Source organism: Poecilia mexicana, unplaced genomic scaffold (genome assembly GCF_051168715.1).
Source record: "Poecilia mexicana isolate PSO_F unplaced genomic scaffold, ASM5116871v1 scaffold_18, whole genome shotgun sequence".
Lineage (NCBI taxonomy): Eukaryota > Metazoa > Chordata > Actinopteri > Cyprinodontiformes > Poeciliidae > Poecilia > Poecilia mexicana.
The window spans coordinates 16,843,547-16,857,627 of NW_028263387.1; the positions used below are offsets into that span (position 1 = coordinate 16,843,547).

Consider the following 14,081-nt stretch of genomic DNA (forward strand, 5'->3'; position numbering starts at 1 on the left):
AGCAGGTCTGTGATGTACAACCTTTTATCTTTCTTTTATGAGAATATATTTTTAATGTTTATATTAATCATAGCATCTCTTTGAAATTAAATTACTTTTGTAATAGGTCATTAGTGAATACTGGGCTGTGTGCAGTAACAACCTGTGGGTTTCAAAGGATGTTCTTCCTCCATGTTATTGTTTAAAGTATGTTTGGCTGGAGATTAATGGGGTTTTTTTTAAATAAGGAAACAAAAACAACAGAACAAATAGATCCCAACTTTCTATACTGCAGATGAATACAACCAAACAATATGGCAGCTTTTTATGAATTTCCTTTTATAAATATTAAATATTTTTGACACATAAGGCACATCCAAATACATCAAAAAATAGGCAAGATTTAGACAAACAGTATCCATCACACATATAATTCAAATTTTGGCACTTCACCAATTTGAGATCACTTTTGGAAGTAACCCCCTCCAAAAATGCAGCACTTTTATTGGCATTCTTTAGCTTTGATAGAAAAATAAAGCAAACAACTGGGATTATCTCCTCACGGGGAAACGCAACAAGAGAATATAGGATACACAAGCTGATCACTTGTTAGTTTTTCTGCAGGGCACCGAGTTTGCAGCTCTACTGTTTGGAAGATTTTTTTTGCTTTAGCGCAACAGAAGCTAGTCTAGATGCAGAGTGCACCTCTGGCTTTGTCAGCAGCATCTGGGGGGTAGAAGGGAAGAAAAGTGTTTTCTCTGTTTTATTGACTGAAAGCGAGCTGCTCAGTGTGGAAGGAAGTTAATGAGCAGAGGCTAAGCAGTGGGAATCCAACTAGGGATGATTAATGTAATCATCAATAACGACGACAAGGACTTAGAGAAGTTTTCCCCCCATCTTTTCGTGACGTTAGATCATGCCAGGTGCAGATGGACAGTGAATGTCCCACTCAGTGTTACTCTGTCCCTCTGTGGCCTGACTCTTTGGAATCGATGCCGAGGCTTCTTCATGTTCAAGTGCATCGTTAGACTCCCTGTCCTGGCAGGAAACCTCTGAATATCTGACAGAAGTCTGTGCGATGGAAAGCCACTGAAGCTTCGACTCAGTCAGACGGAGATCCAGTGCCAGAGCGGCTTCTTCCCCTTCCTCCACAGAGGAGCCCAGCTCCTCGTCCTCGGCTCCCTCCTCTTCGCGCCCTGCCTCCTCCACCGGACTCCGTTCATCCTCCGGCTCCGGATCGTCTCTCAGGGTCACGATTTCTCCCTCTCTCCCGTCAATCCCATCCGTCTCCACGCCCGCGAAAGGATCCGCGCCGCTGAGCAGTGCAGGTGCGTCTTCCCTGCCGGCGCCATCTGTGCCAAGGTCACTGCCAGCGGTGCGGCATTCCCAAGATGATTCATGTGAACTTCTGTCATCTGACAGAAGAGGAGAGAAGGAAAAAAATTGAGGTGATTGGTCATTGTAATTGCTCACTTGAGCTGCAGCCAAAGCCAAGATCAGAAAGCAAACACTTTTGCTTCAATTTGCCCTGATGGTGTTCATGAGGGAGATCATCTGCGCATTAAAACAAACGGCACCGCACATCAAAACAACAACGTTGTACTGCATCTTTTCAAATTCTCTTTACATCTGTAACTACAGTTTAGTTCTACAACACATTTTTACTTTCAAAAACCAAGTCCATGATGTGCTAAACATAACAAAATAAGAAAATTTGTCAATGTATCACTGTTACTTGTTTAAAACTGAGTTTCATATGATGCCTGACAAAAGTATTCACCAACACTTGAACTTTTCCAGATTTTTTTGACATGTCAGTCACAAAAATATGGGAATTTTATTGAGCTCTTATGGGATACACTGACAAAGTAATAAGTTATTGTAGAGGGTAAGTAGAAGCAAAAGAATTGGTGATTTTTAACCAATAATGCTCTAAAAAGTGGGGCCTGCATTTATATTTATGGGATATTTTGTTTAGCTTAAGGAATCATTTTATAACCTAATGCTGTTAAACATCTGCTCAACTTTCTCCCTGACTAGTTTGCTGTGTTTCTAGGTTTACATTATTTACTATATATTCTCTTAAAAACCAAGCATTTTACCTTCCTAATTATTACTTTGCATTTGCCTATCACACAAAACTCCCCTAAGATGCACTGAAGTTTGTGATTGCTATGTGACAAAATGTGAACAAGTTCCACGGTAGGAATAAGTAAATATGTCAAACGCTGCATGTGACTGAATCAGGCTAAATTTAGCAGCAGTGCCCCAGACAGGTGGAGCTGAAACAAGTATGACGCCTCCGTCTGAGTAATAGCAACAGCTTAGTTCTGCCTCGTCCCCGAAAATCCCTCTCTTAGGGGCTCACTGACCCATATTTGTGGATGTTCAGGCAAAAAGGTTAAAGACTGCACGCACAGTCCCAGCCACATTTTTATACACACTCTCAGAGGCCAAAACAGCGAGAAGAGAGGAAAAAAAACAAAAAAACCCAGCAACATTACTGGAAGTGGCATCCATATTTATGGCATCCTCTCCACCCTCTCTTAAAAGAGAACATGGCAGAAGTTTCTGAATGTCAGTGGGCGAGAATTCGCTTCACATTTCCAAAATGCCATGGCATTTGGGCAGCTTGCACCAATAAGAGGCTGAGAGGAGCAGAGGCGGGAAGGGGAAGGACTCGGGTTAAACACGGGAGACGGAAAGGAGCGTTTCTCCACATGGTGGCTAATTGCTGTGTTAATGGCAGGGATGGGGATTCTCATCAGTAAGAAGAAGCTACACACAGTTACACACTCACCTTTGAGGGGCTGCGTGTTTGGCAAAGACGTGGCACATGTTGGATGAAGCTCTGGCTGGAGATTTTCATTTAGTGCCATATTGTCCCTGGTTCCTGTAAGACGACAGAAACGCCGCCGACCTTAGTTACTCTCACATCCAACACGACGGCAGAAAAAAAAAAACAACACTAAGCAGGTAGTAGCTTTTAAGACATGATGGAATGGATGAAGCACATTTAAGACTTTTCCCCCCCCCCTTAACCACACAGCATACAAACATGCACTCACGTATGCAGTGCAGCGCTCACAGAAAGAGGATTCAGCTCCCTGTCATCCGTCTTCATTAGTGATGGCTGCACGCCTTTTAGGCTGACACCATATGCTCCTCGAAAGAGACTGTACACCATAATCCAGACGTTATAAATATAAACACCCTTGTATGCGCACATAAACACAAGCGCAGGAGTGTGCATGTGTGTAGTTCTTTTACAGAAACTACGAGCTGGTAAAAGTCAGACTAGTTCTACTGTGAGGAAAAAAAAAAAAGAAGTCAAAAACCAGATGCAACAATGGAGTGATGATGCATGGGAAAAAAAGAGTGGTAAACAGGGAACATTGTTATGAGTGCATGTTGTAATGTGATATCGAAACAGTGAGTGAGATCATGTGTACTGAAATTGTGTCTGAGATTAAAACGTTTCAACGTCCACATCGCCCTGAAAACACCCAGGATGAAACATGGTGGTGGCAGAGTCATGCTCTTGGGGCGGGGGGGTCATTTTCCCCAGGCTTGAAAGGAAAGCTGGTAAGAGTTGATGGAAGGATTATAGAAAACCGATTTGTGTCATGCCAGTTTCTAATTAAGGCTCTACTCGAAGAAGTTTGTATAAATTTTTAGTATTATAAAAAAACAATAAAGAAAACTTAGTTCTTCTCCACTCTTCTATTATTACAGAACTGCTCATCACAGTATGGCCAAAAAAAAAACAAAACAAAAAAAAAAAACCTACAAGATGTGTTTTTCTTGGCCCCATTTCCAAAAACTCTGTTCAGATTGGTTAAAAATGATGAAGGGCAACTTTTTTTTTCTTTGTTTGAGTTGTGCCAACATAGCCAGAAGGCAGGCATTATGCAAATCTGTTGCATGTTGATGTAAACAAATAACGGAAGAGAAGCCTGGGCCACAAAACAAGGCGGCTCAGCTGCTCTGTTTTCGTAGGGAGAGAATAACACCATTAACTCAGGGTTTTGGGAAGTTTTTTTGTAACAAGAAGGAAAGAAAAAGAAACCCAAAAGGCAAAATGTGACCTTTAAAGTGACATCTTATAGGACAAAACTGCAAATTGCCAACAATGGTGAGAAAACACTGGATCTGTTTTACTGCAGAATGCAATATGGATGAACACTAAAGGCTTCCTCATTTAAAAAAACCCCGGCAATTATTCAAGTGATTTATCCCAATTGATAGTCTTTTTCACAATTATTCTCACTAATCTGACAAAGCATAATGGCTAAAGATTCACCAAATCTAAAATGATTTGAAATTTAAAAAAAACAAACTTATAAATTGATTCTTTTGTATATTTTGCTGGTGAAAACAGTCAATAGAGACAGAAAATGCCCTAGTGGTAAATATTTGTCTTTAAAATCAAGCAGAAATTTTCTAGATCTAGACATTTTTACTCATTAATGCCTACAAATAAAAAGTAAGTTGAATATCTGTTTCTCAAAACAGTTATTGACGATAATGCCATACCATTAATGCTCAAAACGGCAACCTCAATCACCTGTAATGGTGAGTGCAACGCCTTCTTGATGCACCCTGGAAGACCTCTTAAGGTCTTTAAGCTGGTTTTAACAAAGTAGTGCAAGTCTAGTTGATGGTCTGTTATGCCAGGCTGCATCCAAATGTTTTTGGCAGGTGTTAAGAGAGCATCACAGGAAGATACTATCTGTTCCACATGTAACCTAGACTAAACCGTGTCCAGAGGAGGCAGGAAAATTAGTTTTATCTGTCCAAAAATGTTCAAATTCAGTCCTTACTCATCCCTTTATCCAGCAATAAAGAAATGCTATAATAATGTGAAACCTCAAAAAGCCATATTTATAATAAAATACTGAAAACCAAAGAAAGATAAATGAGCTCATTTAGGTAGTCTGGAACGCAGTCCTTTGTAGCTGTGAAACATCTTTTTCAGTTAAAACGAGTCACTTAAGCAGCTGAAGTCTGTCAGTAGGATAAAATAAAGCTTTGAAGGTGCAGTCTGTAGCCTGACGCACCCTTCAAGGCTTCCATTTGCAGCGTTACAGTTCAGCTTGCACTTATTTAGCATGAAGTTAGGGCGGACTGTGAGAGCCCATCAATCTCAACTTCATCTAACTCACTACATCGATGTGATTGTTATTGTTTTCTGCCCTCTCTCATCCGTAGACAATGTAGTCGCTTTCCGTGTTCTCCGGGCTTCAGGTAGGCAGCCAAGGCCCTCCATCCTATCCTGTTTGGCTCTAATATCCATCAGCCCGACGTCCTATCACATCAAGGCCACAGACACTCGCCTCTCTTTCTCTATATCCTTGTCTCCCTAACTGTGGTGGACAGCGTGCTCATCAGGCACTCTGGGCCCTCGCCTACAAATTCCCTAATAACGGCACATTCCCCTAAATGTGTTTGTAATGTGGGCAATCATTTTCAGTAATGGATGCTTGTCAGTTTTATGGCGAAGAGAATGACGGTCTCATGACAGCGCACCTCCAGCCAGCCACAGCCCCTCCACCTTTCACACTGCTTGGTAGATAGTGTAACATCGCCCTCCGGTGGCAAAAAGGAGGAAGTGTTTTTCTTGTGAAGAGGTTTGGTCACTTGGATTTACTCAGACCATTCGAGTTAGAATGTTACTTTACATAATACACAACATTTTTTGTTTAAAGGAATTAAACAGCTTGAGGATTGACTTTCAGTTCTACATTCTTACTTCTGGATCCTAAAGGACTTTTTTCTTTAAGGTTTTTTTTTTGTTGTTTTTTTACTTCAGCTGAATATAATGGTACTACTTTGTTTACAAAAAGGCTTTAAATCTCTAAATGAACTGTTAATAATGAGTTAAATATTAAGTAACCTTTACAACTGTATTTTATAAAGTTTCTGGTGAACCTCAACATAAGAAATAAACTGGATTTCAGAAATCTTCATATCCCTTAATCTTTTTTTTTTGTTTATTTTTCTTGTCACCACAAACCTCATTGCACTTTAAATGATGGAGCAACACAAAACGTTGCATATTTTTTAAGTGGAAGTGAAACTCATCCAGCCATTGATCAACTTAAGAGGTACAACAGGAGCAAGTCGAAATAATGTATATTTTAAAAAAATTAAAATGAACAGATAAATATCTGAAAAGTGTGGCATGCCTTTGATTATGAATTGTACAAATCCATCCAAAATGTTTTATTTTAATGGCCATCCATCAAACTTAGCAGGTCGGGCAAAGAGAGCATTAATCAGGATCAGCCATTTGGCTCTCAGTTGATCATGGAAGTGGCAACAAGAAAGCATATCCTAAATTAAAGCCATTATAAATATTGTTCCTAGTTCGCCACATGCCATGAACAACACACAGTAAACATGAAACTTTTTTTCATATTTTTGCAAAAAGATGTTTTTTAAATGTACTTTTTCTGTACACAAATATAAACTACTTTGAGTTGCCTATCTGATTAAATCCCACAAAAATACATTAAAGGTTTGTGACTAATCTGAAAGCATGAATACTTTTGCTAGCACTTTTCTTCCATCTCCCTCCCCCATCTATACCAGGCCAGCTGGATCAATACAAACGGTGTGTGTTGATGAGGTGGTCTGGTTGCGTCGATGGTATCATGAACAAACACACTAGCTGGTGGTCAATGGAGTTGACACATGGTAAAAGGCGGGTACGAGGTGGCATGTTTTCTGGGCATCTGCCCAGATTTGTTCTGGCATGACATACAGAGGAGGGGGTGCATGGATGGGCTAAGTGGGGCAGAAGGAATACATACTCCCAATTCCCACAGATACGTGGTAGGTCAAGCCTGAGACGCAGCCAGAGGGGAGAGACAGAGAGGTACAACGTTGTAAATACAAAACCTTATTGATATGTTATAGTTAATAGAGGAAGAGTGGACATACATGTATTTACACCTCAGCAGAAGATGTGTGGCATGCAGAGTTTTGGGGAATTTAGAGTTAACTAATATATACTTTTCACACAAAAAAATGTCAGGGAAACTAATATTAAAGAAAAAAATATATAAATAACCTTTAAAAATATTTATTTTCTACTCTTTTTTTGTGAAATAAAGTGTTGTGTCCACTGTCGGTAGTGGTGACGGGTCTGTTGAGGAAAGGTTAATACACAGGATAAACATGAACAGTCACACAGCTGTGTTTGCTCATGGTGTGGTAGAGCGACTGTGTTCTCAGTGTCGCCCGTCTTGGTAAACATAGAAATGGATACAAAAAGAGCCTGAAAATTACAATTATGTACACTTGAAAATGTACAAATTTGGGCTAAATTCCAAACTGACAAAGACATTCATTCTTGTAACAACAGTAAAAATGGTGGAACTGGGTTGTTCCTGACGCTCACTATCTGGGGATTATTTTAGGTTTTCAGTATTTACTACAGTATAATCTATTTCCTATGTGGTTTGTTTTTAGCTCACCTGGTAAACTCCACAATCCTGAGACTTCCAAGGTTTTTAACTTCCTCTCCAAATCTGCAACTCTGTTTCCCAGGATCCTGCAGAACAGAAATAAGAGGTAAGGTTTCTATACACACTTAGTCTGTGTTTATCCGTCTTAAGTGTTTGTCTTTGAGGAGGAGGGCTCATATAAGTTACTACTGAAGTGTGTCAGGTGGTGGTGTTGGAAGTAAAATGGTAAGACTGAATCTGAAAAGTGTGGCGTGCCTTTGTATGCAGAATCCCTTATGCAAATACTAAGACATAAAATCAAGTGCATGCAATAAATCACCTAAAGAAAGGTTAGGTTGTAAAACAATGACTGCTGATGAGGGAATTCATGCAGTTGAGACAGGTGTGTTGGAGCAAAGATGCATCTAAAAGTTGCAGGGTAGTATCTCTCACGGACTGGACTTGAGCACCTCTGCCATAGTAAAAAGAACATAATAAGAAGTCATTTTTAAAGTTCACTAACTACCATACAGAAGGAGACAAATACACATTCAAGAAAATGCCCTTGTCAGATGAACCCAAAACTTTTTAACCTTAATATAAAATGGAGGAAACCTAACACTGCATATTGCTTTGAATACACCCGCCAGATGGTGAAACATGGTGGTGGCAGCATCATGCTAGACAGACAAGCTAAACAGAGCTGCGGGTTACTTAGATCAAAGCATATTTGTGCATTAAATGGCCTAGTCAAAGTTCAGACCAAAACTGAGAATCTCTACAAAGACTTGAAAAATCTTTTTCCACACCCTCTGCTCAGTCTGAAAGAGCTGGAGCGATTGTGTCAAGTAGTATGATTAGTCAATAAATATAAGTGCATGGCAAACTTTTCAGTATTTTTTAATTTATGAAACTTTAATTAACACATTAAAAATGCACTAGTTTATCTCTACTTCAATACTATGCTCCATCTTGAGTTGGTCTACCATATCATAAGTCCCAGTAAAGTGTTGCAGTTCAAGATTACTAGGTGACCAAATGTGGAAAAGTTAAAAAAAATATATAAAATAATTTTGCAAGGCGCTGTACCGGTTTGTGTGCCTCTGGTGCTGGATGACCAGATTCTTCTCATGGATGGTCTCCAGCAGAGCGGTGGCGAGCGACTTGAGGTCAGAGATGGACTGAGGTGTGGCAGGTAAGCTGCAGCCCTGCTCCTCCAGGAGCATCTCCTGGACTAAAAAAAAAAAGGGAGAAAAGTGACATCAGTGTGACAGGAAAAGCAGGACCGAAATTTTCTAAGACAGAGGAGCGGAGCCACAATCTATTAATAATGCATCAACAAAACCTTAAAAAGCAGACATCAGAGAAAACAGGTTGACGGAATGAGAGGGGGAGGAAACAGCGTGACAAGAGTAAGACAGAGACGGAGTGTTAGAAACAGCTGTCTGCTAGGTGACACCTCCCTAACTTTAACTCCAGAACCCACTGTGCTGCTTCTGCCAGCGACTGTCAGTCATCATGGCAGCCTCATTTCCCTGCCAGTGGCACTCTGCACCACTGAGAATACAATTAAAAACACAGTTGGTGTCCGCATGGTGGCTTGAAGGATCGGCAAAACATAGGTTATTAAATAATTTAGTAAAAAAAACAGCTTGAGACGGGAAAACTAGTTTCTTTTACTGATGACAATGAAGATATCTAATCAAATTTGGGAGATAAAACCGAGGTGACAGGCACAGTCTCGCCAGCTTTTTCATTTTTTTACGCTTTCCAGATGAACGGCTCTGTGTTTTATGTTTAACGTGAGCTCAACAGTTGGTGTTTTCACCTTGTTTGGCTGACAGCACTCCTGTAAGGGGAACGCTGTTTGATCTCCCATATGCGCTGGAGTTTTTCCTCCTCTCGAGGGCCGTCTGTGGAGAGGAAACCAGACAACAAAGCTTGATGGATGATTTGAGTTTATACGGCTTCTTTCATAAAAAAACAAAAACAAACAAAAAAGGAAATCCTGTGGGCTTCGGAGATTTAAAAAACTGTTGTAGCATTAACCCTGGAACAGAAGCAGTTACCTTGTACTTCATGATGTTTGATTTGAGCAGGTTCACCTCCTCCTGAAGTTGCGAGAGACGGTCGTGTAAATACCTAACGTGAAAGCGATTAAAAATGCGATCAGCGTCAAAGCACAGATGGCTAGAGGCTTTTTATATGCAAGACGTGACAGTTCTAAGTTCTGGAAAATGGTAATTCTGAACATGGCAGAAGGCGATACATGAAATAATAAAGTTCAGGTACATTAATGTGCCAAGGTTTTGAATCATCCCTAATGTGTTTATACTTTGCTTTGAAAACAGTAAACTTTTGCACAGTGGTCTATGATTTCAGTTTACATCCATAAAAAAAGCTACATGCTTTTTGGAGCCTTTGACATCTCATGTTTTTGGACTGTACCTGGACAGAACCCACACATTTGCAGGTAGAACATGAATACTCCATGAAAAAAGGCCCAAAGCTGGGGTTCAAACTGAGAACCTCACCGTTACAAGCCTACAGTGGAAACCACTTAATAAAAGATGCACAGCCTTTTCTATTCACCTGTTTTCCATGCAGAGTGCATCCACATCAATGATGCGCGACTCATGGTTCCCTAAAATGTGGTTCAGTTCAACATTCAGCCGGTCAGCCTTCTCCCTGAAAACGATGCGTTCTGCTTTAACGTCCTGCAACTCGTCCGTCAAGGCTTTTATGGTGTGTTCCATCTCCTCCATCTACAAACACGTGACAAGGTCAAAGGTTTCTGTGACGTACAGCTTGTTGAGACTTCACAAGTTGCTTTCATTATTCAGGAAATGAGAAGCCTCACATTATGAATTTACCAGCACTACAATTGTAGTCTTGGAGTCATTTGACAGAAAACATTAACCTCTAGCGGTCAAATAATTTTTTTTCTTGCGTATTTATAGCCAAATAATGATAAGTCATCCTGAATGTCAGGACTGCAGAGGAAAAATTCAGGAGAATGGCTGTGGAGGAGGCAAAGAAAAAGTGTCTTATATGACACCAATACACAATATCTACCAGCAAGGAGTCTCAGTTGTTTTTGTTTGATCAGTGGTCACAATCTTTAATATTTTATAAAAAATCAGCACGAGACCATTAGCGAAAAAAAAAATAAAAGCAGGGTTTGACAAAGTCTACCAATTTAACTTGCAATATAAATTTGATTTAACATCTTTGGTATGGTGTTGCAATAGAGCTTATAGCAACATACAAGGATAGAAAACTTTTAAAAATAATGTATTTTGTTTAAGTAACATGAGATAAAACATGTCACCTGTCGCCCTGCTCTTTCTAGCTGAGAAACCAAGTCCTCTCGTTCATGTGCAGGAAAGTGCCGGACCCCCACCTCTTCGTCTCCCAGCCTCTGTCGAGTGATGGTCATCCTCAGCAGCTGCAAGAAGAAGACATTAAGTTCAATTCCTTCAAAAATATGTGTTCTCCTTCATGGTTTTTCTTTCAGTGGATCTTTGTGAGAGCACCTTGTTGTCCCCCTGGGCCTCAGCCAGCCTCTGATTGAGGTCCTTCACCTCCTCAGTGAGCTTCCTCACTCGTTCCCTGGAGTCCCTCAACAGCTGACCCAGGTTCACCTGAGGAAGGAGGAGAGGGGGAAAGTGAATCCACGCAAAGCCACTTGATTCCTCACAAAAGCTTGCAGATACACTAATAAAACCTTCAAGGGGGTATAAATGCTTTCCTCATTAAGATCTAACAAAAAAGTATTGCCAGAAAATGAGATGGCAATAAAGTTGACCAAAACATTATTGTGTAAGAGTTTCTGTTGTCGTATGTAACATAACTATAATCAGTATTGATAAGTAAAGTTAAACAATGAGAAGTTAGTCTGGTTTAAATTAGATATTTGATCACCTTTGTTGTGAACAGTAACTCACCTGATTACGTTTTTCTGGTGGCAAAGAAGGATCCCCATCCTGAAAAGACAAAAAATTAACAGTTGAAATCAGACGTTTACATACAATAAATTAAAAGACAAACACCTTCTTTCTCACTGTCCAAAGCTAAATCAGACCAAACGTCCTACATTTTAGGCCAGTTAGAATTACCAACATTATTTTTATTTACTAAATGCCACAATAACAAGAGAAAGTGGTCAGATATGCATTTATCAATGTCCTTAAAATCAGAAGTAAAATATACATTATGTTTCTATCCAGTTCTATTTTGTTTCCTGCATGTTGAATACTCACAATAAGTTCCCTGTACTTCTTCTTCAGTCCCTGGTGGCGCTCTCTCAGCTGGTTGGCCATTAGCTTGTACTGGTCTCTCTCCTGTTGGCATGTGTCCAGCTCTTTGGACAGGATGAGCAGCGCCTCCTTTTTACTCTCCAACTTGCGTTTACACACCAGGAACTGAAACATGGAGTGAACAGAGAACAGTGAAGAGGCGTTACAAAATGCATTAAGAGTGGATTAGGTTTCAAGTTATGTTTAGGTCGACGTTTTATTTTTATTTTTTATTTTGCTTAACAAGCAGCCAGACTTTCTTATAATGTTTAGAATTAGTCTTCCTGGCTTTCAAGTCGTCTCCTATAGTCTCTCGAACTTCATTTTTTATAGAGTTCTAGTTCTGTGACAACAATTAAGCTAAAATAAGGAATATCTGCAACATTTTTAAAAAATGATATCAAAACAGATTATTTAACTTGGAAAACCCCACATCATCTCTTGAAATGATTCCAATATTATGCTTCTATATTGACGATTCAGGAAGTGACATAACTTTGGGCCCAATACTTTGTGTGGGCTGAAGAAGAATGAGTTTAATATGAAACGTTTGTTACATGGATTATTGAAAACCTGAACTAAACCAATATTACATTGTTTCAATAAATCCTAAAAAGATCATGGTTTTGTTTCTTTTGAATGTCAGCAACAGTAACATATCTGCTCAAATATGAAAACATAGACTAATAAATGGAAAATAAGACGACCTAAAAAACTAGCTGTGTTATATATTGGAATTCACTCATTATTGCAATATCACTGTGTGAAATACTTTAATACAAATGAGTGTGTCAAACTTGTGGGACATTGTTATGAATAATAATGAAAACAAAACGTAAAAGTTTGCAATTGGTTGTTTTCCTGATTATTGTTCAGTCCCACAGGCAACAATTGAGAAACATCTTAAAAATCATGTTTTTGGAAACTAATGAAAGAAATTCCTGCACAGACCTGACAAGAGATGAGAATTGCATTGTTGAACTTAAATGTGTGCCTGCTGCTTGGATAACTCTCTAGGCAAATCGATTATAAAATGTGGCATCTTTGGAATTTCTATGTAGATTCACGAAATTGAATAAAGTGCATTACCGGTTCATCATTGTAGGAGCACTAATAATTTACGGGTGGGAGTGAACTTAATAATAACAACAAAAAATAGGAATAATAACTTTACCAGAGCTACAACAGAGTAGAGTAACCCTTATCTTGCTTATAACCAAATTGCAGCTGAAGCTGAATGTGCAGAGGTATTAATTTTATGACATGTAAAGTGCTTTACAAAAGTATTCATAACCCTTAAGCTAATAAATACAAACTATAATATCTTATTGAGTTTTTTGTGTTTGAGCAACAGAAATTGGTAGCAATTTCAAGCAAACATCCTGATAACCAGGTAGGCCTACAGGTGTGTTTCACCTGTAATTAGCTGCTCCGTCCGGTCCCACACCTTGTCGGATGCTATATGGGCTTTAAATATTTGCCTTTTTGAGCCATAGCTAAAAGCCTTGGTGAAGACCTTAGCGGCTGAGTCTATGTGGCGGTAACGAGTTTATGACTCTGTTCATCAGACACACCTGCTGGTTCCATATGGACAAGAGGAGCATCTGTTAAAGCCGCCCGTCCGAGAAGCAGCGGTTGTCGGTGTTTATCGATCCTCTTACCTCGCTGACCAGTCCCTGCCAGTCGCTCTCACTCCTCTTAGAAGACTGCATTATTGTAAAATGTAGAAATGTCAGGATACAGGATGAACACCGCTCACTCGCCTCCTCCTTCGTTTGTTTATCCTGCAACGTCACTTTTTTTGCCACAGCTGTCAAAATGAAACCACTTCCGGTAGAACCGTCAAAATAAAATGACGTTTCGCTCCAGGGTGGAAATTAATTTTTATTACTGGGGGTACAGTAAACAGGGAGATTTCTTAAGAGCAATTATTTATTTATTTATTTATTTATTGAGTGTGGGTGTCGGCAAAGTTATCGTGAAATGTAACGTAAAATGAGCAAATGGAACCTGATCATCAGGGGTAAATAGGGTGGGACGTAGAGCGCGAGACGGAGGACTTTATAATTGTCCTCTTTATTCATGCAAGACCTGTAGAGGACATTCGCAATATTTACAAAGGGGGGTCATTAGAGAAAGGACTTTTTCCTTGTCCTCACTTTTTTTTTTTTTTTTTTTTTTTTGCATTTCTGCTGTGTTCTACTATTTAGATTTAAAGATGGTGTGAAGTTTGGTTAAAATTCTGGGAATAGAGCTGGGTTATGGTTAGGAAAAATGTCAGGGTTAGGCATACTTTTAAATACAAAGTCCTCAGTTTGCGTAAAAGAATGTGGGTGCGATTGTGTTTGGCAAG

The 14,081-nt window shown here is 39.5% G+C and overlaps 1 protein-coding gene across 1 annotated transcript; it reads right to left on the reverse strand.

Annotated features, from left to right (window-relative positions):
- Positions 1–301: 301 nt before the first annotated feature.
- ccdc149a (coiled-coil domain containing 149a) lies at positions 302–13,558 on the reverse strand. The gene is made up of 12 exons (XM_015006112.2): positions 13,390–13,558; positions 11,693–11,854; positions 11,378–11,416; positions 10,967–11,074; positions 10,762–10,878; positions 10,023–10,195; positions 9,500–9,572; positions 9,259–9,343; positions 8,520–8,664; positions 7,461–7,537; positions 2,780–2,872; positions 302–1,394 (listed from the first exon to the last, which is right to left on the reverse strand). Exons 1-12 carry the CDS (start codon positions 13,438–13,440, stop codon positions 889–891), a joined length of 1,629 nt encoding a protein of 542 aa, XP_014861598.2. The 5' UTR covers positions 13,441–13,558; the 3' UTR covers positions 302–888.
- Between the last annotated feature and the right edge of the window lie 523 nt (positions 13,559–14,081).